The sequence below is a fragment of the Rhyacophila brunnea genome, unplaced genomic scaffold, assembly GCF_057557595.1.
Source record: "Rhyacophila brunnea isolate RB1 unplaced genomic scaffold, BYU_Rbru_1.0 scaffold_23, whole genome shotgun sequence".
NCBI lineage: Eukaryota > Metazoa > Arthropoda > Insecta > Trichoptera > Rhyacophilidae > Rhyacophila > Rhyacophila brunnea.
Genome location: NW_028232893.1, coordinates 13,417,257 through 13,444,880, shown reverse-complemented (window position 1 = coordinate 13,444,880; position 27,624 = coordinate 13,417,257). Strand labels below are relative to the sequence as shown.

General features: G+C 34.7%; 1 protein-coding gene across 1 annotated transcript; it reads right to left on the bottom strand.

Annotated features, from left to right (window-relative positions):
- Positions 1 to 463: 463 nt before the first annotated feature.
- Positions 464 to 27,624, bottom strand: LOC147069557 (pickpocket protein 28-like). The gene is made up of 12 exons (XM_085950725.1): positions 27,422 to 27,624; positions 24,485 to 24,691; positions 21,578 to 21,701; positions 20,738 to 20,886; positions 19,106 to 19,218; positions 12,842 to 12,930; positions 11,475 to 11,659; positions 10,305 to 10,390; positions 9,750 to 9,809; positions 7,623 to 7,803; positions 4,185 to 4,276; positions 464 to 1,510 (listed from the first exon to the last, which is right to left on the bottom strand). Exons 1-12 carry the CDS (start codon positions 27,622 to 27,624, stop codon positions 1,362 to 1,364), a joined length of 1,638 nt encoding a protein of 545 aa, XP_085806851.1. The 3' UTR covers positions 464 to 1,361.

The window sequence follows — 27,624 nt, the reverse complement described above, 5'->3', positions numbered from 1 at the left end:
ACTAACCAACATCATCTGTAAATTATAGTCTTATTTCAATGAAAACAAATACGTATGACTGACAAAGTTTAGTGTGCATTATTTATGGTGGATCTTATCAGTCTACCTCCACCCTTTGAGACTGATAGCTAGTTATTGTTTCAGTAATGGTTACTTTGACTACCATAGATTATTAGTTGGTAAAACAACATTTTTACAGGTGTGTTAATTACTACATTCAAATGGGTGCTCAACATTAAGAGCAAGAATCCATAGTAGAATTGAATTGCTTTAAATGCCATATTATCCATGATAATATAATGTATATTTTATGAATTGTTGGAAATTGGATATTCGATACTTTAGGATGTTTTAAAGGTTAAACAAAAATTTGTAAATATTTTATATTGCTTCTTTTTTGTGAAAAAATAAATAAATACTTATAATTATGTATCTTTAAACTGTTTTATTATTTTTTATTATTCCTTGTATCTGTTACATTCTTTAAAGTCTAATACAGACTGACACACATCTGCGTGCAAACAAAAAAACACTAAGTATATAAAACTGTTAAAAATATTTTACCCATGTTTTCTTGTATTTCGCTGCAAATGGAAAATATTTCGTCGGCTGAATGCAGAACTATTCTAACTTGCGGTGATTTCAGTGTGGTTTTGATACACTAATGATGTGACACTAATCGAGGGCTTAGTGTCAAACAACACTATCTACAAAAGTGCAACTTTACAGGAGAGCCAAAAATCGTTATTTTAGATTCTTGTAACTCAACAAGGGAAATGTTTATTTAAAACCTAATGTTAATATTTTATAATGTATTGTGTATTGTACATTTATCTTGCTTATGATGATGTTAAAATTTATAGGGATAGTTTAAAAAAAATATGAAAACAAGGGTAACTTATGTAGTTAGCGTTAAACTTTACTGACGATTTAATAAGACATTAGAAAAGATTGACATAACATTGTTTGACTATCATGTAGCCATAAATGTAAAATAACGTTATCTCAAAAAAAAAAAACTTTTTTTTGTAGATAACGTTGTCTGACTTTAAGCACTCGTAATGTGTTGCTGCCTTTACCCTACCGGCTCGCCAGTATCAAGAAGAGTGGAGATCTATGATTTTGTGATGAATTTTGATATCACATTGATTTCTGTCAAGCAATTTTACATTACCTTGGTAACGTGGCTAAATAAATTTATATTCAATAATTAAAAATGAAAATGACAAGTTATTAGCGTAGTCATAATTTCCAATAAAAGTCTGATAATCACCAACTAAGTTACTAGAAGAAAATTGTGGAAAACATGACAGCTGTTTTAGGGTACAATCCCACAAATGAAACACTACTTATCGTCAATATCATTGTGAAAAAGGGTAAACAGCGATTGGTTTTACATTTACTTGTCGATAAAATGCGCACATCATTCTCAGTGAAAGAAAATATAAAATCTCAACAAGACTTAAAAAACTGAATCCCATGAATAAGCCTAAAAGTCCTCCAGTGTTTGCTGAAAGAGAAAAAAAAACATATTTGAGATTCTACTATGAGATTGATGTTTTTGATTCAAGTGCGACTTTTATATTTTAAGCACAATTATATATTATTAATAAGATATAAATACGAAGCTAGTCGCCATAAACCAAGAGTTTGAAGCCAGTTGTCATTGCATTGAATGTCCTCAAATATTAACGATATTGAATATGCGTTTCGTTTATGTGACAACTTTTAATGTATAGTATGTTGCAGACAATTGAAAATATCGTATTAAATAAACTATTTTTGTATTCAACGAAAAGACTCAAGATTTGAAAATGAAACATTCTATAATTATTATATTGAACATATATAATTTAAAAATATCCATTTTGGAAAAAAGTACGATACCCGACGGGACTTGAAACTGTAACCGCTGGATTCGCGCCAGCGTGATTTTCCAATTAAGCTATGGGTATCAAACTTAATTATGACAATTTGTAAATAGTAGTTCTTACATGAAATGCTTATCAAATTGCATTATAAAATGTTGACTATCGGTTTTTGTATATTAAATCAAGGTAGGTATCAATAATTAATTCCTTAATTAATAACCAACGTCACGGATCACTTCAAGTATTTAGTTTTTATAACGTACTTAGTCTTGCTAATGATTTAATTAACTATTTTTAGTGGCACTGGCGCGAATCCAGCGGATACAGGTTCAAGTCCCGTTTTTCTACTGGGTGTATTCATGAGATCTTTACAAATTATGTATGTTCAATAACATTAAGTTCGTTCTATATTTCTCCACATTCGACGATTGTACCTTACGTGTTTCTTGATTATGACTGACGCCACGACGGTCATTAGGAGAGTGAAAAAACCCCCTCTTACGTAGGTGTGCCCCGGGCTTACTTGAATCCATTCTCCATTTTATGTTCATCTATCTATAATCACAGCCAACGCTCACATAACCCGTTGTACACTATAAAGTACCTACTGTCCGACAACAAGAGATTATCGGCGATAGCAGGAAGTCGCTGTAGTCCCATATAGAAGACTTCTCAGCAACATACCTGTCATGGTGGCAACGCGTGCTAGAGGCGTGTTTAAATAACGTATTGGCTCTCCTTTTCCGTACACCATGGAACACGTGGAAGGAGTTCTTGTTTGACAGTACTTCCCTAAATCATTCTACAGTGGCACCATTGCTAGCGAAAAGCGATTTGCAGTTGTACTGATACTGTTTGTTAGCATTAAAATAAGCATTGTAGCACACAATGCCAATACACAATGCAAATCGCATATGGTGATATTGTAGAAGGATTTATCTCTATATAATATTATGTAGGGGGAGGCGGGGCTAGTTGTTACAAAAAAAGAAAAAGTTAAATATCTGAAATCCGTTTATCTTAAGACACATCATATTAATTATTACTAATTCTACATACATTTAGCTATTACAATACTGTTTATTTGTATCCATACATACCTTACAAAAATTACAATAGCATTAAAAACAAAAAATGAAAAGTGTAACAATGTGCCCCAGCCGGGGGCAAGTTGTTACAGGGTAGGGGCACGTTGTTACCAACTAAAACAATAAATGTGTATGTAAAAGTAAGTTTTTTGCTTGTGATGTTCTTTGCATTGATATATTAGTCACTAAAATCATAATTCTGACACATGAAATTAACTTTATCCCCACGAATACAGGAAATGTGAGCCCAATTTTTGCATGTTGTGCATTGGATCCACTCTTGCCCAGGTTAAAGAAAGTATAATTCTCCACACAGAAGCATTCTTCATTCTCTGCGTCCGAAGAAGATAACAACACTTTCTTTTTCAGTTTCTTAGTTCCTTGGGCCATGAAATATTTTGCTACATTTTCTTATGTATGTTGCAAGCTCGTTTTCTTGATCGACAGAAAATATCTGGCGAGGTTTTGCGTAACCACACTAACTTGGAAGTGGTCTGACGGTTTTCTTTATGTTCAATATAACTTTGTAAGGTCATATAGTTTACTTTGTATGCTTGGGCAGCTTTTTTTCTAAGAGATATTCTGTTTTCAATTATTTCTTTAGCCGCTCTGTTGTCGGTTTCCTGGGAAATTTTACCTCTATCGGTTTTGTTTTTTTTTGTCCTCACCATGGTAAGATTGTAATCTGGAAGGATAAAAATAGATGGTATAAGTACCTACCTATTGCAAATAAAGAAGATAACAAAGAATTTGTAGTAAAGTGGTAGTGAGTGAAGCTAATTCATACAGTAACAACCTGCTCCCACCTCACTGTTACAACTAACCCCTTTGACCCAAATAAAAATGAAATTGTTTTAATATTAACACGGGAATTATATTTACTTCGATAAATATACAAAATACAAGCATAAATATATAGATTTTTAATAGCATACTTTAAAAAAACTTACCTCTTATAGTTTGGTAACAATCAAACTTCAAATTCGGCCAACAAAAGTTGCTTTGGACACGAAATTCACTCAAAATGGTTTTATTTCAACTGCATACAATTAATGCAGGTGACCTTTCGTCAGCGACTGCGGACAGGATGTTTACGTCTCCTGTGTGACACCTACGCCACAGGACCATTTAACGGGAGAGTTATCTAGGATGTAACAACATGCCCCCGTAACAACTAGCCCCGCCTCCCCCTACCTAGTTTTAGTAAAAAACTACCAAAACTTACATAGAAAGTCAGTGAATCCAAATATTTCTCCCTTTGTGAAACGAATAAACGACGTGTCAGCAAAATAGATATGTACAACAGCGATGTTATCCCTGAAACAATATAAATTAAAAATGTAAGTCTAGCGATAAACATCTGATCTGCAGGTATAATAATTAAGGGTGTTATTGCGAGCTCTCTTAATGGTCATATGAATACGTGTATTAATTAAGGCGCTAAGTACCAAAATAATAAAAACTGACATTTTTATAGAAGAATGTTCTACATACGAACGCCAATAACTTCAACTATAGTCTAAGTGCCTCAAGCAAGTCAAAAAAATACAGCAAAATAATTAAACCTGTCGACGTTGTAAGTCCGTTGGCGTGTTTTATTTATAATGGTGTAAGTAGCACTGCAGTGGTCAACGGCATTCAATATAAAATAGCTGACGATGGTGTGTTGACACTTGCGAGTTCTTAATACCTAAAATTATAGAAGCTGCCGTGATTGCTTCACACTGTAAAACTACATTTTTCAAAAGGTCTGCTTCATGAAATTTTACTGCAATGACTCAGTATTTTGTAACTACAGGCAATACTACTTTTTGGTACTTAGAGCCTTATTTAATATACGTATTCATATTATTAAGATTGTTAGTGTCTCTTTGTGTCGTCCGCGCTATCTTTTAGACATGCCCATTGCCCACTGAAGAAGGAAGCCGATACATTACACGACTGGTCCTACTTTTCGCCTCTCCCGTTGTCTATGGATGACCTGTCATTGTCTATAGAGTGCTCATACTGACGCGTCTGTCGTGTTCACTTGTCGGAGTATTCTTAGTTTCGGACTTCTTTCAGATTATTTTAACGTATCTTGGAGACCTTGGAGTTCATCTGATTTAGCGGTTATGTGTTACAGTGTTATTAATAATTGGAAGTGACGATCAAAGTAAGTAAACTTCTTATGTGTATAATAATATCATAATACATTAGGCCGTTCGTCAATGTGACAGTCGATTCTAAACGACAATAACTAATAATTTATTTCTACTCTTCAGTCATTATAGAATACCAAACTCTGCTTGCAAGTACGTTATCAATAAATAGTATGGCAGTGGACCACTCGTTGCTTGCGCAAAAAGTCGGTGACATGCCGTCGCTATAGAATTTGTTTCCCGAATATCCATTTTTGTTGAAATCGACATTTTAATGCAGTTCAATTTCTTTTATCGAACTCTACCGAAATCATTTATAAAAACAATATATTTTTATCTAGGAACAGAGATATTTTTTTAAAAAACCCGAATACGCCATGTTAAGTTACAATTACTCCGTGGTGTTCTCCCGAATGTCCAACTATTCGTACCTGAATATCCAAGTTAATTTCGGTCGAAATATATCTCTGGCTCAGTGTTTATTTCCCGAATATGACTTTAGCCAATCAAACCGCGCTCACGCCGTGCATCTCGCTCCCACATTCACGCTGTCTAGCTCTAAAACAATCACGCCCACTTTCATATTTTTCGGCCGTCCGGAGACTTCTTTCAAATTTCGTCTTATTGATATTGTTTTTAACGTTACTATTGTTTTAATAGTGAATTCATCAAATTTGAAGAGATCATTCATAGCTGATACATCACCAGTTCGCCCTGAACTTACAGTAGAGTTGTGGAAGTGGGTATTTTAACCTAAATAACTGCATTTTGTTTTGATAAATGACACAAAATCCCAACGGTTATATGAATTCTACAGTATGACCCGGCAACTACTATGACGTAAAAAATAATTATTATTTCAAATTATTATTAATCAAACATTGTTTGTCTTTATTTTACTTTTAATCTAGGTATTTCTATGAAAATAAAGGCGATGCTATTATTTATTTTTGAATGCGCTGATAGTTAATTTAATTTTATATGTATGTTAGTAACTATTTATTTGGTGGATATTATATACTTAGGATATTGATACCTACCTAATATTAGCAGCCAATGGTAATTAATTTATACATGCTATTATTTTGTGTTGTTATTCCTTACAATAGTAAATATATAATATTTATTTGGTGGTTTGTAATAAGTTTAATTGTCAATTATAGAAATATATAGATATAATAATATACAGATATATATAAATAGGTTTTTTTTTTTTGAAAAAGTATTAATATAAAATTGTTAGCAAGTACGAGTAAGTACCATCATAAAATATTGGAGAAATGACCGTGACGTTGGTTAGTAATTGAAGTAGTAGATACCTTATAATATATTTTCTCAGAAGTGATTTAAAAAAATTATGTAAGTATGTTCAATTATAAGAATGGTACATTCTTAAATCTTGTGAATTATTCGTTCAATAAAAAAATAGTTAATTACTTAAAAACTATTTTATTACCTAATCCGAAAAAAAATCGAAAAAGCGATTGCCGCATGTTATTATTACATACGAACTTGGGTAATTACGATCATTAAGTATTTAAATAGTAGAGGTAATTATTAACAATTATCGTGTAAATAAATATAACATTTGAGGCGCGTACTTTTTGACCACTCAGTAATCTGTGGGCCATGCAGCAATACGCTACGGTCTTAAATCCCGAACGTCCTTGTTTTGTCCCGAATATCCATTATTCTGAGAGAGCGCTAAAAATTTCCCGAATATCCACAGTGAGTACTTGTAAATAAAACGCAGTTTCTGTGCATTTAATGATTTATACCAGTATATTATTCTTGGAATCTATTCTTAGATAATGTTGCAATCATACAGTATAGAAAGAATGATTGATACATCTACTGATATTAAAATATACGACAATGAAATTTGTTTTTCGTCTCCTGTAAAATTGACATTTGGTCTATTCGGGAAACAAATCCTATAGCGACGATGCCGCATCGGATTATGAATGCAAACATTAGATGCCCCAGATAATTGAACTAATTTATGAGTACTGCGGTTTTTCCAGTAGCTAGGTACAGGCTTTTCATGTAGGTACTAGGAGTGGGGACAGTCCGTTGAAAAAGCTGTTCGACAGCAAGTCTTGAGGTACTGACGAAAAAGACAAAGAAATAATATTCCATTTATCTAAATAATTTGTACATATATAATTTTGAAAAACACTTTCTGAGAGAGTATATTATAACCAATAGAAAAAGTATATTAAAACCCGGGAGATACGGGGTTCGATTCCCCATCGGGGTGACTTACTTTTTTTAAAAAAAAAAAGATTTTTTCTATTGGTTAGAATATACTCTCTCAGAAAGTGTTTTTCAAAATTATATATGTTCAATAATCAGAATGATATATTCTTAAATCTTGTGAATTATTCGTTGAATAAAAGAAATAGTTAATTATAAATAATTTGTATTTATCTGTTTCTGGGGGTGGAGAATCCGGGCCCGAAAACTTCTCCCATGTGTGCGTTCCTGAAGTCATTAACTATGTAAATCACAACTTCACTTACTTAAAATACTCTGGCGTCTTTCCAGCTAAGTCGTCTTCCCGAAGTTGAAAAGAATCTCTGAGAACAGATTCGCTGATGTCTCTTCCATATGAGAGCTCATAGCACGCTGGGTAACAATCATCGCAATTTGTATTGAGAAGAATTGTACTCTCGTTGACTCCAAGTTTGTCTTCGATTGCGACTGGAAAATACCAAATATATTTTTATAGAAATTGCCTTTACACGGTAGGTATGCATAGTGACGTCCCGTGGGGCAGGCAGACAGTGCGTTGATTAGTGGCGACAGTGTGTAAAGGGCGGCCAATTAAGGAGTGAATATGTACTATCATTACAACTTTTAAAACAGTATCAGTTTTTCATTAAGGCACCTCAGCTGAGGCATGGTGGATGATGATGATGATGCGCGGTTGTGCAAATGACGCGAGCCGAACGAAATATAATTTGTCTTAAAAATTCAACATGCGTCCTTTTTATGTTATGTTTATTATAATATTCGTAATAATGATAGTATATTCATTGACATTTTTTCTTTTTCAAGTACGTGCGGAACGTTTTTTAGTCATCTTTACACGATTTAAGAATATATTCCCCCGACGCCATCACAAAACTAATTGACGTGCAAACAGGTCGCTATCACTCTCCGAATGGCAACGCGGCCGAAATTTCGTTCCACATACAGTTGAAAATTATTTGCCGTTTCACTTATGTACGCTCTTAAGCGGACGGTACGGTCGCTTCGTTAGAAAATATCGACATCTTAGTTTAGAGAAATCATAACGGGGACTCCAAACTTGTCAGTGACTCTCTAATAAGATCATATAGCCCTCCACAGAGTCGTGGTTTGTTTTTACGGGAAATTAATGTTGGCCACTTGCTCAATCCTATTAGGTCCATACTCTGACTTCAAACAGACTTTAAAAACATATATGTGTATTTTCCAGGCCCAGGATTCTAACCCGGGACCCACGCCATTATAAATCGACGCGTTAGCCTCTCGGCCATCGTGGGGCCCATAAATCTACGTACTTAAGATCATTGCTGTTTGAAGTAGATTTCGTAGAATTGCTCCAATCATCAGTAGATGATGATAATAATATGTATTTATGTTATTTTTTTTTAAAGATTACATTTATCAGTATATTAAGGCTATACCTCAGTTGAGGCACGGTCAAAAAAGATCGTGGCTAGGCGATGGGCGGATTGCGAGTCGCGGGTGCAAATGACGCATGTCAAACGAAATATAATTTGTCATATAAATCCAACATGGTGTCCATTTAATGTTCTGTTTATTGTACTATCAGTAACAATAATAATATGTTCATTGACATGTTTTCTGTTTAAAGTAAATGGGTAACGTTTTAGTCATCTTTACACGATTTAAGAATTAATACGCCCGTCGCCATCACGAAACAAATTAACGTGTTTCTAGCTCGACGTTCTCTCTCCGAATGGCAGCAAGTCCAAAATTTCGTCGCGCATATAGTTGAAAATTATTTGCCGTTTCACTGATGTATCACCTTAATATAGCACAACGGAGATGATAAGTGAGATAAAAAGGGACTGTATTCTAAATCTAAATGCACTTTGCATAATGACGTCACTGGGTATGTATGTAGATAGGTATATCACCATATTATGCAAGGCTGGGTTTACCATCGGGCCAAAGGAGCAGGGCCCCAAAATTAGTAATGGATTCGGTGTCCGAAAATTTTGTAAAAACTTTGACGTAGTTAAAGTGAATGAGTTCGCAGGGTCGAAGCGCAAAAGACCGGGGGCCCTATGTTAGAACTTGCGAGTTCTAGTCGCCCGGTAGACATGGCGTCATATGACATCATTGTGACGTACTACCGGAGTGATAATAGCATTCGAGAAAATAACGCTAGTCAAATAGTGGCGTTATTCATTGTCACCATACACAAATAGGTGTTTCAGCATAATAATATCTATGGTGAGCAGTGTGTGTTGGGCGGCTTGCCTCGAGCGTGTATTGGCTGACGTCACAATTACGTCATGTCGTCGGGTGACTTTATATCACCAGTTAGAACATAGGGCTGCTGGACGTCTGAAAGAGTTTTGGACTTCGAACCCGATGATGTTGGAATATTAATTGTTTGTTTCAATGCTTACCTTTGAGTTCTATGTAGCATTTACGATCTGCCATTCCACAAATTCTAATGGAACTATTTTCTAAAAAAAGAAAAAGCATTGTTAATGTATCTACAGTCATAATAATTCCCATATTGCATTCAATCACTGGTTACATTAGTTATTGATAACCATGTTCTTGCTTTTTCGTACAAGGTGGTTATTAGTAATTTTTGAACAATCACAAACACCCAGGCTTTGAGAAAAACATATTAATATTGTGTCCTCACCGGGAATCGAACCCAGAACTCTCAGGTAGAAGGCCAGTGCCTTACGCACTGCACAACGAGAGCCGCCTATCTTCTATAAGTTTTTATATATATAAATATGGAAGGCAGTGGTTCAATGTAATTGAATTAGTAAAAGTCGTCGCAATCAACTATGATGCCCGTAGCTAAATTGGAAAAGCATACTGGCGCGAACCCAGTAGATACAGGTTCAAGTCCCGCCGGGTGTCATTTTTTTCAAATTATGTAGGTATATTCAATAAATAGGTATGTATTTCTTTAATGCAATTTCGATCCAATGAACTCTTACTTGGCATATACGATTGTGAACAATTGCACCGCTCTAGTGTGAGCCTGGCTTCACATTCCATTACGCAATTTTTCTGGGTGTAAGTTCTGGAACAAAATGAAATAAACACAATACTCAATGTATATATAAGAATAAAGAATTATTCGAAATTAATTATTGATGATAACGTCATTCCCGTGGTTCTAATCTAATCCTCCATACAGTCCACTTATATTTACAACCACATTGCAATATATGAGAATCTAGCTCGTTGCGAATTGGCGTATATAATTTGAAATCACCCGAAAAGTGTAAACAGTTAATTTCATTTATGACACTCACAATGAGATTAATAGGGATGCGTCAAGTACTTCGCGTCAAGTGTTCATGGTACGTAGCACCCGGGCGGCAAAATACACAGAAAATATATTCATAATAACTTATATTCGTTATTAAAAACATAATATTATATTCAAGTCAATTAGGTAAATGAAAACTACATGTGTTATTTACTACAAAAAAGATGACAGTTATCAAAGGGCAGCAACTCGAATAATTATTAACACAATATATATTTCCATAGGCACAATATAATAATCCTATTTATGGGTTCAAGATCTCCGATCTGTGACTAATGCCATGGATCACAAATGTATGGAAATATACTGAAAAGCAGTCTCTCGAAGTCTTAATAGAATTGTTCAGTGTCCTATCATGATAGGTATAAAATGTTTCGGAAAAATGTAATTGTACCTATCCAGAAAAGACAATTAATCGAGTCATTAAATTGTGATACGTGACTGGCATTATAATAATTAATTGGTTTAATAGATAGTAGAAAAACCCTGTGGCGCAATTTTTGTTCATATTATAAATGGCAAGATAATTTATCGTAATGTAAATATTTTGTTGACAATAAAATAACAATTTCAACTTTTTAAACCATTTAAAAAATATTATTATATTTAGAGGGAATTTAACGTTGGAACTGGCCTGGGGTCACCTTTAGCACGACCCTGCTCATAAACCAATATAAATAACATAAACGGGCCAAGAGTTGATCCTTGGGGAACACCTGAAAGAGTTTGAACAACGTCAGATATACGCCCAGCATACTCGACAATAATATATTGGCAGCGATGAGGAAAATAAGATTTCAAATATTGGTATTATGTTACTCTTAGCATATACCTGTAATAAACAAGTTGTCGTTCTTCAGAAAAATAACACATCCGTTTGCTCAGTGCGATATTTTTGAGAGATGTTTGTGCGTCGTATATCCTCGGCCTGGCAACTATTCGGAGTTCCTGACCTGGTGCCACCAAGTCTCCAAAGTCAGCTATTTTTGGAGTCTCTGAAGGACTGTGAAGTAGCAACTGTAACACAAGGCAATTTATTTGAAATCAACCATTCACCTGGTCACTGACGTTATTATATCGAGATATTTTGGTATCTATGTATCGATACCCCCAGTTCAATAGAGGAACAACTCATAAAACCTTGTTCCAAGATAATGGCGTTTGAATTTTTTGCAGTAATTCTCATTTTAATTTTAAAGCCTTGATTTCGTTGAAAGTGTATGTTTTTTTATATTTAATTTAGTGGAATTCATCAATTCACAATGAAATTATACATTTTAATAAGGAATTAACCAATAAATTTGATTATATAACGGAATTACTAATTAATCTCAGAAAGGGTTATTCGATTTAAGACAAATTAAAGACATTTTTGACTATTTTTTTGCTGAATTATAAAGAGAAGACTTTTCTACATCGAATGGCATTTTTAACTCAAAACTTTTAAATTATGAGTTGTTCCCCTATTGAACTTGTGCTATCGGTATATACATGTCTGGAAAATAATTCTGCCGGATACACTCAAGTTTTACCCTGATTCCAAATGCATCCGATTATAATCAAGTATGACGTATTTAAAAATATGTTGCTGTAGACACTTGACAGCTCGCGGTAACGTTGTGAAAAGATTCCTGACATTTTATGACCCATTAGGTAACACATCAGTGGCACAACTGCACTTCACTCAAATGAAAAACAATAACTCACATGTTTCAGAGCTTTAAGTGTTTAATTGCTGATTGTTTATTGCATTTTCACACAGTTTTATTAGAGAACCAATGACAAACAATAATTGTGTTGATAAATGGGAAAAATACAAAATATTTCGTATTTTTTTATAATTCTAGCTGACACATGGTGGTAAATACATATCAAAACTACTATGATTAATTAATGGATTAATGATTCATGGTATTTGCATAGATTTTAATTTGAAAGAATTGTATCGGAAATTTGGTAGGCACATCTATGATCATAAACGAAATTAATGAAAATCAAATATTTTTTTTCAAAATTTTAGTATTTTTCCACCTATATATTTCATATTTCGTAATTCGATTTTCGGTCCCGTGGAATTCGTATTAATGAGGTTTTACTGTATGTACAATGACTGACATTCTAACGTAACCGGTATGAATTATTGTTACAGTAATATTACGGCGTTTTCTGAATGGTTGGTAAATGGTTGTACCTATTTACCTTGAATCCAACACTGCTAGTCGATGAGCAGAAATATTCGCCGACAGCTGCATCGAGAATCAAGGTTAATCCAAGATTAGCTCCAGCGCCTGCGAATGAAAATAATATCCACTAAGAAGAGAAACAAGGTGAAAACGACGAAGATGTTTCTATCCCACTATTTTTTAAAAAGAAAATCATACATATACTTATTATGTAAATGAAACATGCACAGCACATCGAAACGAATGAAGAGATAAAAATGAGTGGATTAGAAAATTGGTTAAGCGGCCAGCGCTCGGAATGGACAGGAACGCACCGGAGCGCCGTTGTGGTTCGTGGAATTCCAAAATATACCGTTCCGGCTCGTGGATTCATTTAAAATTGCGTTGCGGTTCGTTAGATTGAGATAATTATATATGAATGTATCTTTTAAAGTTTTTCTCAAAATTAAAAATTAACGAAGTTATGTTATGCCGGGCGTGCAAGGGTTAAAAATAAAAATTATGACATCCCTAAATTTCTTTCAACCTTCTTATTTTGTGTCGATATGTCCATGCCTAAATGCATTGTCTAAATAACAAGAAACAACCAGCTGCAAGCGTAAATTACTTTATTACCCAAAAAAATGTGCTTGCTGACACTATTTGAAAACTCTTAAAAAATAAAGTATACATTGTTTAATAATTTCTAAAGGATGAAACATTTCAAATCTCAATACAATCTTGCCTTTGACTTACGCATTGTTAATTTACTTACCTACTAATTTATTATATTATTTTATTCGGAGTGACAAAAATTATTACTTCGCCATTTATTTTCGGGTGAATGAATTGTGTTTTCGATGGTTAAATTAGTACAAAAAAGTTTGATAATTTGACTCGTGCAATCCGCTATAATATTCCTATTAGTTGCCTTTTAAAATATTTTGTATTATTTAAGATATAAATACGTTTCTAAACAAAATTGTTTATATTATTAGTTTGGTGTTTTTTTGCTACATTCTAGTAAGTTTTGTGTTTTAATTTTAACTGTGTGTTTAACTTGATTTTTTAATAAAAAATTGTTCTAAAAGTTGGTCAAAAATGTCATCAGGCGAAACGTGTTAACCGAAACTATTGAAAAATATTTTGTCGCAGGTAACGTAACGCTGGCCACATACCTACACAATTTGATCATTTAAAAAATGATATTGAGTGGTTATTTATAAAAATAATGAAGGTATAATAAAGTAGTAGGTAATTCGTGTAAATCTGCTAAAACCACATTACATTACATTAGGAATTCACTCCAATAACCATTGAAGTGGCAACAGATGGTATTCATCTCAACAATTAACTTTTGTTAAAAAAAGCTTATGACGTGTCGTAAACCCCTCTTTTTACGATGTTTACATTTGTTTTGTAATTTACATTATTGTTGAATTGCGACTATAGTACAATAAATCTTGTGATATAACTACTACATTCATTCATTTATTTGCCATAGGTCATGATGAGTATACTTTTTTGTAAGTGAATTTTGTTGCTTCTGGTAAGTTTTGTGTTTTAATTTTAACTTTGTGTTGAACATATTTTTTAATAACAATTTGTTATCTTAAAAGTTAGTTAAAATTCTCAGCAGGCGATACGAATACCTTTATATCGTCGGTGTATTGTAAAAATGGCGAATTAACCAAAATACTATTACAGGAGGAGAATTTTTAACCTTTGACATTTATTTATTAATTACCTGTGGATGAATGCTTTCCTTATAATAGGCTTTATAATATAATATTTTAAAAAGTCTATTATGTTAAATTCGCTTTTTCTTCGTAACACTAAGTGGATAATCACCCTTACAATTATCGTTTTTAATAAGTACTTTCCTGTGGGATACAAATTCGCCATTTTTACATAATTATATTATTACATATATACCTATATACTATTGTCGCTGGTATCCAAACTGATTTAAGATAATTCTGGCCACACGCACAATTTGATAATTTTGTGAATATTTTATAAAAATAATGAAGGCTTAATTACGTAGTAGGTACTTCGTGTAAATCTGCTAAAACATTAGGAATTCTTTCCGGTGGACAATACAGTGGCAACATCTGTTCTGTGATTCAATAATTATTATCATCTCAACAACTTGACTTGTGTTAAAAAAATATTTATGATAAGTCGTAAACCCCAATTTTCACAATGAATAATGAATGATTTTTTCTACAAAAATGTGTTTGGGCCATTGATGGTTTGGGCAGAAAATATTGAATAGCCTTCTGCAGAGTTTATTTATTTGGGACGTTCCTATTGTATTACAATTATTATTACATGCATTGTAGTTTGTGACTTTAAAAATAATATAAATAATACATAGGTAGTGTGGAGAGAACTTTTACTTAATTTTTGTTTGTAAATTTGTTTAAAAAAAATATAGGAATATCCTTTAATAAAAATGTACGACTATCATAATATCTGTATTGTATGTAGGTACCTATTATCATTTCCATGGCAATAATAATGTGAGTAGGGAAGGACAAACAACATAGATTGAATCGTTTAGAATAAGTAGGTACTAACAAATTAGGTACCTATCTGTCCAGTGCGGACATCTAATTATCTTAGGTGGTGTTAGTCATAGATTATTAAATAAATACGGTGGTAGATGTATATTACAATAATGGTAACCAAAGCATCACCATTGTAACATAACATGCATACAATACAATATAAGTCCTTATAATGTTGAATATAGTAGGTACTAATTAATGACAATTTTATATTATTCTATAAGAATCGCGCTTAGCAACCTGAGTTTCACCTTCCGTCATGTTTTATCTTATATAAATGAAAATGACACACCATTGGTAATTTAATTACAAATAATGCTATGTTTACGTTGTTTGGATGACTTGAAACTTTTATTAGATGTAGGTACGGCCTTATGCCCCTTATAGTGGAGAAGGTTCAAAATAAATCTTTGAGAATCCTTTAAAGCTGTGTGGATAGTGGATACTATCCATGGTTTTATCCGATTGATTTCTCAAGACGTATGCTTACATACTGTATTCTGAAAGTTAAAAAGAGAGCTAGGTATTTAGGCTACGTACTTTTTCCAACTTATATCTACCCAGTACAAATGAGAACTCTGCCATTATTGGTACTTAGTATTGATTTTATTATATATTATTTTATAACTTTCTTGATAATCTAAGTTGTTTGTTCTGCCAAGGTGCAATAATTGCTAATGATAATTGGGCAGGAAATAACTATGTTCAACCAAATCGCTTCGGATAATCGTATATTCCACCTGCGTGAGAACGAGTTTATGTGAACGCTATTTTATAAATTCTTGGTATAGGTAGGCACTTACTGTTTTTTCTAATACTATTTCTTTATTTTTTAAACACTATTTTAATACTATTTCTTGATGTTTGATATTCTGTGCTCGTATTTAAATGGAATTTGTAAAATTTTCTATAAGTACGTAAATATTTTTCTAATTTGAATCTATAAGGTACTTATGTGGATATGTTGTTTGTTATGACTAATTAATTACAAACTTATCTATCCCAAATGAGACAGTAAGTTATAATCAGTGACGAGTGGTGGTAGAGGTATCATGCACTGGTTATAGTGGTAGATAAAGTAAAAATAAAGAATAATACAATTTTTGACGGTATACTTTGTTAAAACAAGATTATTTCGCCTGCGGCGCTGACAATCCTTACCAACCTGCCCAATATAGATCCACGTAAGAAGTTTAAAGTTTATTGTTGCATTTTTATATCAAAAGTACGTACGTACGTAAAGAAAGGATTAGCATAAGTACTTAGTTTCGGAAAATTATACAGCGTTCCTGTTCGTGAAATTTTCCATTTCGAGCACTGGTTAAGCCACGTTGACACGGTCCAAGTACGATCCAAATACACTTGGACCGAGTGCCATCCAAGTGACAGCTTCATACTAATTATTCCTATCCAAGCTAACTTGGATGAGTACGACGCGGTCCAAGTAGCTTGGATAGGAATAATTAGTATGGAGATGTGTCATATGAGTGCACTTGGATGGCACTTGGTCCAAGTGTACTTGAATCGTACTTGGACCGTGTCAACGCGGCTTTAGTTGTGTTTGAAATTATATACCGGTATTTTACGCTGTCGCCCGAATATGAATATGACATAGTATTAACCTTCCCTTTACGATGCTAATAAATTCCGTCTGTTCCAGTTACCAACCTTGGGTTACCGTACGAGGTTGACAATATTACAGTAAGTAAAAGGGAATTGCATATTTTGGCAAAATAAATAGTTCTAATAAAGTTTAATCATCCTTAGTAATTACTATTTGTTTTATCTATAAAATGATCAAAAATGTATCAAAACTTAATTACCTATATGCTAGTATTTCTATACATTCTTATAACCTTCACGTACTAATACTATCTTGATCTCACCCCATACGTTAATATCTCTTTCTCACTATTGAGTATGTCTCTCTTTGTCGCATATAACTTTAGATTTATCTCTTCTCTGTTTGCCACGTGGATTTATAATTTATGACAGGTAAATGAAATCTGACGGATATCTATCAACCAATCTATTATGTACTTATTGGTTAATGCTATCGATTTTGAAAATAATAACATTTTTATTACATGTACTATTGATGGTTCTAGGAAAAGTCGAAATATGAAGATGATGAAGTGCATATTAACTGAAAATTTTGCAGTTTAATGGGCTGGGTAACCTAATGCGACATTACAGTAACGGGGGTATTAAGCAAAAAATAAGTCATTGATTTAATCCATGTCTTTGAATGTCAAAACCCATCTTAATTTTTTTATTTTTTTCGATATATAAAACTAGGTGCTTCTAGCTAGATATCGAGGAAATGGTGAACAGTGACGTTCCTAGACAAAATGCCGCCTCATTTTTAATACAGTATTTTTATCATCCTTTCATGACTCCAATATTAAAGAAATGTATTGTATGAATACGTTAGCAACAAAATATATACCTACCGCTAAATCTAATTTGAATGCCATCCAGTGACGTCCCTAGACAAAATGCCGCCCTAGGCAGCGCCAAAACGCCGCTCCATTTTTTTTATACAGTATTTTTTAATCATCCTTTCGTGACTCCAACATCTAAGAAATGTGTTGGTATGGATACATTAGGTACCTACTAACAAAATATATACCTACCACTAAAACATACCTACCACAAAATTAAATTTATAAATATTTTTTCCCAAAAGTGGGGATTTTTTGACGTTAATATGACGTTATTACTATTTATACTAATACTAAAATCGTGGACCAAGAGCGGTAGATGGAACGCTCTGTGAGAGGGGGAGGGGCATGCATATTTAGTGTCGACGGCAGACAAATCCGCACGTGTCACCAAGGACATCAGACGTCTAAGGCCGATGGAAGTATACTAGACATCGCGAACCTGACAAAAAAAATTGCAGCCTTGTTAAACTTTTTATGTTAATTAATACATTTTTTGTTTCTAACCAGTGAGCTGATATTTTTAATGAAAAGACATTTTCGTTGTTACTAAGTTTAGGTAGGTAGCTATATCTAAGTATGCCAAATGATTCTCATCGATTTGCCGCCCTTCGAGTAACTGCCGCCCCCAAGCGACGCTCAATCTGCCTACCCCCACGGGACGTCACTGATGCCATCTCTACTTCAATAGATAATATTGCGGGTCCACGGTTTCAGATACATTTAAAAATACACCTGACAACTTACTTTCAAAACTCGCGAATGACTGGCGAAAATATTTGGATAAATTAATTAGGTAAGTATGTACCTACCTATAATTCAAATATAATTCGCGAATTTGCACGTGTCATTGCTGGTCATCAAGGACGTGACATCCAAGAACAACGGAAGTAAACTAGACATCATGAATCCGATAAAAAAAAAATACGGTCCTGTTAAACCTTTCATATTAATTAATACATTTTGTTTCCAAACAGTGAGCTGGAAAGATATTTCTATCATTACTTAGTTTAGGTACCTACATACCTATTTATATAATATATACCTAATGATTCTCCTCGATTTGCCAACTAGCAACTGCCGCCCCCCAAGCGACGCTCAATCTGCCTACCCACACGGTACGTCAATGATGGTGAAGGCAAGGGAACGTATGAATGCAATGTATTGGGCATGATGATACGGTCAGTGGAATGCGATGGGTTGACATTGAAATAATTATACAATTCTATACATCTAATAAAACAGGTTACATACGATAAACAATAGTAGTTAACTAGTCAATACCAATGGGTCTCCAAGGAAATCCTTCAAGCGGAGCATTCTTAGGGTATCCTGCCTCAGGAGTCCAGTCCACGGCAGGAAAAGGAAACGTGATGTTCAAATCAGACACATCGCGGCTGAAACCGATAACATAATAATAAATGTTCAGCAGTGACGTCCCTAGATAAAATGCCGCCCCTAGGCTACGCCAAAATGCCGCCTCGTTTTTTATCATCCTTGCATCAGTCCAATATCTAAGAAATGTGTTGTAAGGACTAAGGATACATTACTAACAAAATATCAGAGTAATTATTCGCAAATCTGCACGCGTTGTTTCTGGTCACCAAGGACGTCGAAGGGTAACGGAAGTAAACTAGATATCGCGAACCCGACAAAACCAGTGAGGGATTTTTTTTAATGGAAAGATATTTTCGTTATTACTAAGTTTAGGTAGCTATTTCTATATATTCAAAATGATTTTCTTCGATTTGCCGCCCTTCGAGTAACTGCCGCCCCCAAGCGACGCTCAATCTGCCTACCCCCACGGGACGTCACTGATGTTCAGACTATTACGTTAATCACGCGAACACACAGGGGGCGGAGGGTGGGATATATTACGGCTATTGCGACATGGGCTGTTTTTTTAGTGAATTTCCGACATGATAATAGAATATAATATACGTACCATGTTTAAAACAAGCTCACAAAACTAAGGTGACACTTGTAATTTGATGCGTAAGGTACTGGCCACGTTTGCTTCAAGATAGTGTCAATAATATATGCTGAAGCCTGCGTGTTTCTGTGATTGTTTCAAGTCTATAACTACTATTATAATTGGGCCTTGTGACTAGAAATTTTGTTTACTCTAATGCATGTCCATTTTAAATAATTTGAGTCTTAAGCCCATATTCCATTGGCAGATTGCGTCTGGCCCGATCGTCTGCCACGACTGTCAAACTCTATTCTCTATCAAGGATCGTGAGCGATCGGGTCGAAAGTGGAAATTTTCCTATTATCAGTCGCGCGATCCATTCATTTAACAAGCGAAGATTGCCGAAAGCGTACGAAAATAGCCGAATACTCGCCCGCTCGCGCAACGGTCGTTCATACTTCATTTCAATTCGATTGTAATCGATTGGTTTGGAGATTCAAGCTCGCCCAGTTATTCATGATGTAAATTAACAATAAGTATACAAAACTTTCTATAAATCTCAAACGGCCGCGTAAGTTTTAACAGATTTGATGCTCGCTAGCTTTGACAGCTTAGTTTTGTTGACGTAAAATTGCGCGGGAATGCGTTCAGTGTAGCCACCAATCTAAGAAATATCTAGTTTTCACCAACCAATATTTTTAATAATAGCAACACTAGTATTATTTTAAACCAATCAAATCAAGGACCAACGAGATTGAATCATTGCGTGTAATTGCAAATAGCTGGCGACGACGGTCGGCGTCGATCGTTGGATCGGGTTGGGTCTGTGCGTCTGCCAGTGGAATATGGCCTTTAGGAAACTCTTCTTGCGACGATCCCAGCACAACTTTGAAAAGGGTTTCTTGATCGTAATGCTACGATATATCTGGAGACCTAGTGAAGAAACAGCTCGTGCACCTGCTGATTTTTAGTGGTACTAATTATTAAAGTCAAATAATGCTAACGGATTACGAAACATCATGTCCCTGTGGACACTGTTGAAGGTGCAGCAGAGGCCTTCATCCGTCAGCGCTGCATTGAAGAGAGTATTACAAGACCACGGTTCGCCTTTCCACCGGCAAGCAGCCAGCAATTGACCACATGGTTGTGTCACCTGGAAATACAACATATTATTATGTTACATCGTCGTTTTTACTTCGTAACGTAGGTACGTATAATCTGGCAGTTCATTATTTCAATTTTAAGAAGCCGCTACAAAAGTAAAGATTTTACTGATATCCAGCGGCGATTTTCTTTCACGCAGATGACGCAATCAACTTGTCAGAAGATTTAAAAGGGGGCCTCGAAACAGGCATAACAGTTGCGCATTTCTCACAAATTGAGTAAACAAAAAAAAAGTAGGAACTAATATTATTAGGTATGTGTCATTCATTACTTTAATAACAATAATTAGTTTTGTTTGGGTTAAATGGGTCGAATGGGTTAGGAAGCAGACAGGAGTACGCGATGTAATAGACGTTGCCAAACAGCTGAAATGGAGATGGGCAGGGCACATTGCTCGCCGAAAGGACGGCCGCTGGACAAATGCCGTCATCCAGTGGTACCCAAGAGGCACAAAACGGCCACAGGGTCGCCCTAAAAGCCGCTGGATTGACGAACTGGTAAAGTTCGGCGGAAATACGTGGCAGCGAACGATACAGGATCGAGAGAGTTGGAAGAAGCTTGGGGAGGCCTTCATCCAGCAGTGGATTGACTCCGGCTGATGATGACGATATGATTCATATAATGTTATTTTCTTTTTTTATTGCGAGGGGCCTAAGTTAGCCTACATTATTGACACTTACGTTGATGAGGAACTTCTTGTAGTAATGCCATTCGCCTGCTTTTATTGAAGAATCAATATCAAGAGTTGCCGATTCGTTATTTACACTGCACAGTCCTTCCAGAAGCTTCTTGTCAATAACGTTCCTAAAAATGGTATCACAAATTCATTCAAACAAAGGTTGGGGTATTAAGTTAACACATAATGTTGTTGGATCCATTTTCTTATGATAATGGTAATAAAAAGATTTTTCCGACTAATTTTCTTCTGTCTGTGTTACTAATGCAATTCCTGTCTACCCGAAGAGTGCTTGATTATTTATTTTTACTTCTCCGTGGGTCCATTTACAATCTGTCTATACTGGGAAGTATTATTAATTTCCATGTTCCCACCAATATCACTTCTAACTAAGGATTCCAATCCCGGGATCCCGAGCTATTTTCGATACCGATGAATCCCGGGATTGATAAACATAATCCCGAAACTTTCGGGATTGTTTTTTTTTATTATCAATTTTTATGTTTTTATGTTTAAAATATAACAAGAAAAATACTTTTAATAACAAATAACTACATTAGAAATATACTGAGTTTGAATGAAGTTTGATTTATACCCATGTGAAAGTTGCCTATTCATTTTATTTTTTCACATAAATTAATAAAAATGAGAAAGATTGGAAAAAACAATGCTTCGCACTATTAACAAAGTAATTCCACCATGATCTCATACGTTTTACGGCAGTTTCGTATTTGGCTGACTAATTAGATTTATGAAGCGGAAAGGCCATAAGTACACCATGATTTGCTTCACTATTTGAAATCTCGCTAGCCCATTCATTAAGTCTTTACTATCAGAAACAGCAATCACATATTAAATTCACATTATTATTTATATTACAATATTATTTACTCGATTAAACTTATGTATTTCTAAGATTGAACGTATACAATATTAACATATACTAGATTTACTTTTGACCGATTTTATCAATGTTATTTGTGAATATAATTTTTTTATTTTAACAATGGAAAAAATGCCAATCCCGGGATTGTCAAATTGTAATCCCGGGATCAGAACTTTGGCTCGGGATTGGATTTCCTACTCGTAACTGTGATGTTTCATGATTCTGTATATCGTGCGATTAACCTATTTGATAGGAACAGTATGGTTGATTTATATTTTGAACTACTTATTGTTTGTGGACTACTTATTCATTCTGCCATGAGAGAAGCGGAAGATCGAGAAGGATGGAAAGTCTCAGTCGCTCAAAGGATGGCAAAATTAAAAAGTGGTCACAATCCTCAGCCTTGAGCGTACGACCAAGAAGAATAGATAATAGTCAACAAATATTCGACTGTCTATGAAATATTTAAATTTATTCTATTAAATACTAATACACAATTTTAGGTATTTTATAGATGGAAGAATATTTTTTACCTATTATGATTTGGTTTAGGCAACGTTTAATTGAATTAAAAAAATATATCAGGACAATCTGTAAGTTATATTCTTAGTTCAATGAAAACAAATAAGTATGACTGACAAAGCTTAGTGTGCACTATTTATGTTGAATCTTAGCCTATCCCTTGCCACTGCAATATTAAAAGCAAACATTCCATTCATCTAAATAATTTGTATTTTTTTGTTCCTGGGGAGTCTGAACCCAAAGGCTGTTAAAATAATCAAAATTGACACTAATAGTTTAGGTATTAGGTATGCTAAGATTTTGTTTCTTTTGCAATGACATTATTAATGGACGACGCACTCAATACAGTAGCTAGCAAGTAAATTCACGCATTCGCATGTATAGGTAGACGTCACGCAATTTTCATTATGCGATATCACGCACCGGGAATTTATAGCAATATGACCTTTATTGTAATGGCGTTAGAGCAGTGTTTATAGTGTCAATGTTCATTTGAGCGAACCCGTTTGAACCGAACCATTCGGCAGACCCAGTAAAAAGCATCGAATTTATAGCAATATCACCTTTATTGTAATGGCGTTAGAACAGATTATGCCATTCGGCAGACCCGACAATAAAGTGAGTGTCATTTTCTATCCAGATGATTCGTCCATATTAATGTCATTGTTCTTTTGTGACTGACTAACTGCCGTCATATAATTGTAATTAAAAATACACACATAATAAGATAGTGCTAGTTAGATTCTGTGGATATTTAAATCCAGTATAATTCTGTAATTTCAGTTGATTCAAACAGTGACGTCCCTAAACAAAATGCCGCCCCTAGGCAGCGCCAAAATGTCGCCCCATTTTTTTTTACAGATTTTTTTTATAATCCTTTAATGACTCCAATATCTAAGAATTACTGTGTTAATATAAAATATATAAGTACAACTAAAACATACAAAATTAAGTTCATATTTTTTTCCCTGCCTTGAGGAATTAGGGGGATCCGTATCGCTTTTCTTATTCACAAAATTTGGCAAAATTATTTTGTTATGATATTTTTAGCCTGAGATCGCAAAGGTTTAGGCATTATTAAATCGATAATCTTTGATACAGACTAAAATCGTGGACCAGGAGCGGTAGGTGGGACGCTCTGTAAGAAGGGGTGCATCTTTAGTCTTGAGTTCCGTGCCGTGAAGTCAGACTGGACTACTGCACGTGTCGTTTCTGGTCACAAAGAACGTCGAAAGGCTATGGAAGTAAACTAGACATCGCGACCTTGAGAAAATAATTTCAGCCCCGTTGAACCTTTTATGTTAATTAAAACATTTTGTTTCCAACTAGTCAGCTGAATTTTTTAATGGAAGGCTATTTTCGTTTTTACTAAGTTTATGCAGCTATTTCTATATATACCAAATAATTCTCCTAGATTTGCCGCCCTTCGAGTAACTGCCGCCTACAATCGACGCTCAATCTGTCTACCCCCATGGGGGATTCAAAAGTGTGATATGTACTTACTTTCCTCGATTGATTTTGTCGGCTACAGATTTCCTCGCCTGGTTCATGTTACAGACAGTGATGGAGGGAAATGGTATGGTGGTAATTTGGGTCTGTTCAGGGTTTAGAGAGACGATCATCGGAGCCATGTCCCAGCGGACGTAAAGGTTGTTTATGAAATATGCAGCCGTGACTATTGCAGCGAACACTGCGACGAACCAGAAGACTCTGAGAAGAAAAGACATATTTACTTGAACGCAAGGAAAGATTTTAGGGAAGTGCAGACCTGGAAAAATGAAGGGCGCATAGTTGTAAAATCAGAAGCTGGCCGAAAAGTTTAGTATTATAGCTGTCAGCGAGGGTAGTTCTGAGGGAAATAATTAATAAATATTTTTTTGTGCTTATTCAATAAATGAATGGTTTATAAAAAATTTAAATCTCCAGATCGTCGTAAATAAAATGGCTGCAGGAACGCAGTTACCGAGCCATGTTTTGCTCCACTCGTCTCGTTGACCTCGAGGAAAGATTATAGGCCTCACAGTTGCAAACTCAGAAGCTAGTAAAGTGAGCCGTAGAGTATAGTATTATAGCTGTTCAAAGACAGTTCTGGGCGAAATATTTTTTTGAAGTTTTAGCCGTTGCATAGTTTACCGTGGGCTATTGTATCAAACATATATGGCCGTATAGCATTGAGATCAACACTTAAAAATATGTAATAAAAGCACCGGAATACAGGGGAAAGGCAGAATAAAATATGATTCAAAAGTAGGTTAGCAAGAGTATCATATTGTTGTACTTATCAAATTAATGGTATTATTGAATCTAATAAAATTTTTAACATTACTATTGTATTTCATCTCAATGCTATACATACATATCTTTACGGTACGACAGCTCATGGTGAATATAATACGTACAATTTACATGTAACCTAATAAATGATCTTGATTGAAAACTGATTATCTAAGAATTTTAAATAAATAAAGCTTTTTTTTTAAAAAAATCTCCTTCGACACTTGAAAGTTAAGTTCAATTTGTAACTACCGACTTAACGATGCTAAGCCAACTGGACGAGTGCCAAACTGGCGCTGATAAACGTGAATAAACTATTTCTTTTATTTAACGAATACTTAAAAAGATTTGAGATTATTCTTGAAATTCTATTTATATAATGTAGAATATACTTACATAATTTGAAAATAAATTCGTTAAATTCGTCGTAATTAAGTAGGATGCCCGTAGCTTAATTGGAAAATCACACTGACGGGAATCCAGCGGCTATTTTCTCAGAAGGATATTATCTAGTGGGTATATGCATGAGATGTTTTCAATTAACTATGTAATATGTTAAACATGAATAAAATGAGCCATGAGATGCATTAACAGTAAGTTGTAGTGGGGGAGGTGTATTGTAATTAGGTCATCAACCTTTGAGAGAAATGGAAGAAGAGACTTCATAAAATATAATTACAAGATAAAAAGAACTTTTTATATACAACGTTTTTAAATTTTCTGTTGAATTATTATGCTCAATATGCTCAAACTTGTACTTGATATGAAGTAAATAAAAAACAAACAAACAAACAAATATAGAATACTGAAATGTCATTTTGACATTTCATTTTGATTTCCATAGTAACGCACGTATATATTAATAATTTAGTTGCTAGGACCCACTTAGCAACCAACTTACTATTACTTTTTACGAATTTTTCTGGTAAATAACTTTTCATACAAAACAGAATTGGCTGAAAATGAATTCAATTCTGCTTAAAGATGGCTAAAAGTATTAAAAGAATGCATTGGCATCGTGTTCTGATATATTCTAAAAGATCAAATGTCTAGCTAGTCGGGAAGTTAGTTAAAAATCGATTGCAAGATTTGTACTGGACAAACAACCACCGGAAAAACAAGAATACGAGCTAATAAAAAAGTTGTAATAAAAACAATTCTGCTGAATTCAAACTGACATCACTAGATGTATGTACGAGGGATGTCCAAGAATTAAAGTCCTTTATTCAATTTTGGCGACGCGGGTGTTATTTCTCAAAAGATGGCAGCACTGGCGTGTAGCGTAGACTTCCCTCTCCAGAACGAGTGGTGAGCCGGCTCGGTAGCCATGTCAGTTCAGTATGACCTTTGAGTCCGTTTGAGATGGACGCTCCGCTCTCGAATCCCGCCGCCCGCAAGGTGCATTGAATCATTTGGTTTCTCAACCAGGAGGAAAGTCCATCCTGTTGAAATTCACCGTCGTCTCATATCCAATTACGGTAATGTGGTGAACCAGCGGAATGTCAGGAAGTGGTGTACTGAGTTTTCGAGGAACGATTGTTCATGATGAGGAGGGTAGAGGAAGGAGGTTCTCAATTGGTGACGTTTTGTTGAAGAAAATCAATGATAAAGTTCGTGAAGATCGCCGTCTGACAGTCCGCGAGCTCGCAATTTTGTTCTCAGACGCCAGTAATTGTACCATACAAACGATTTTGAGCGGAACATTGGGGTATGCAAAGGTGTGCTCGTTGGGTGCCCAAAATGCTGATGGAAGCTCACAAACAAAATCGTGTGAAAAGCGCTTAGGTCTTTTTGAAGCTTTTGGACTCATTCAAATGGGATGTCCGTTATCCTGCTCATAACTACGACCTGGCGCCGAGCTATTTCTTTCTTTTTCTTCACCCGAAGCAACATTTGGCCGAAAAACGACCGACGGGGACGTGGACGAAGAGATGAGAACATTTTTGAGGTCGGCGGGGCCGGAGTTCTATTAGGGAATCGTAAACCTAGTGCCACGGCTCACCAAGTGCATCGATCGTAACGGGGACTACGTCAAAAGTACCTAAAATTTCATTGCTTTTTTTGTAAATTTTTTTTTCTGATTTTTTAAATAATAAAGGTCTTTAATAATTTCTGGACAGCCCTCGTATAATAAAGATAATATGAGAAAAGTATTGCTAAACTTACCTTTCCATCAAACTCAAATGTCCATCCCCAATATATCTCAATCCATGAAGTGTCGTCTTCTGCAGATAATATTTCACATTTCTCCTACATCCATACGAAGAAAAACAGCTGATGTCTTCTTCATTCGCAGTAACCGGTTCATACTCGACCATCTTCTTATCATCGAAAGCATTCTTCTGCATCAGTTTCTTACTCTTCGCCAT

What these genes read in the sequence shown, in the direction of transcription:
- LOC147069557 (XM_085950725.1), bottom strand. Translation starts at nt 27,624, where the DNA reads ATGGCGAAGAGTAAGAAACTGATGCAGAAGAATGCTTTCGATGATAAG. An exon ending in CATTTGAGTTTGATGGAAAG is followed by an intron (nt 24,692 to 27,421) that starts GTAAGTTTAGCA and finishes TTTTCTTCTCAG; the next exon opens with AGTCTTCTGGTTCGTCGCAG. An exon ending in TTCACAATCGTATATGCCAA is followed by an intron (nt 9,810 to 10,304) that starts GTAAGAGTTCAT and finishes TTCTTTTTTTAG; the next exon opens with AAAATAGTTCCATTAGAATT.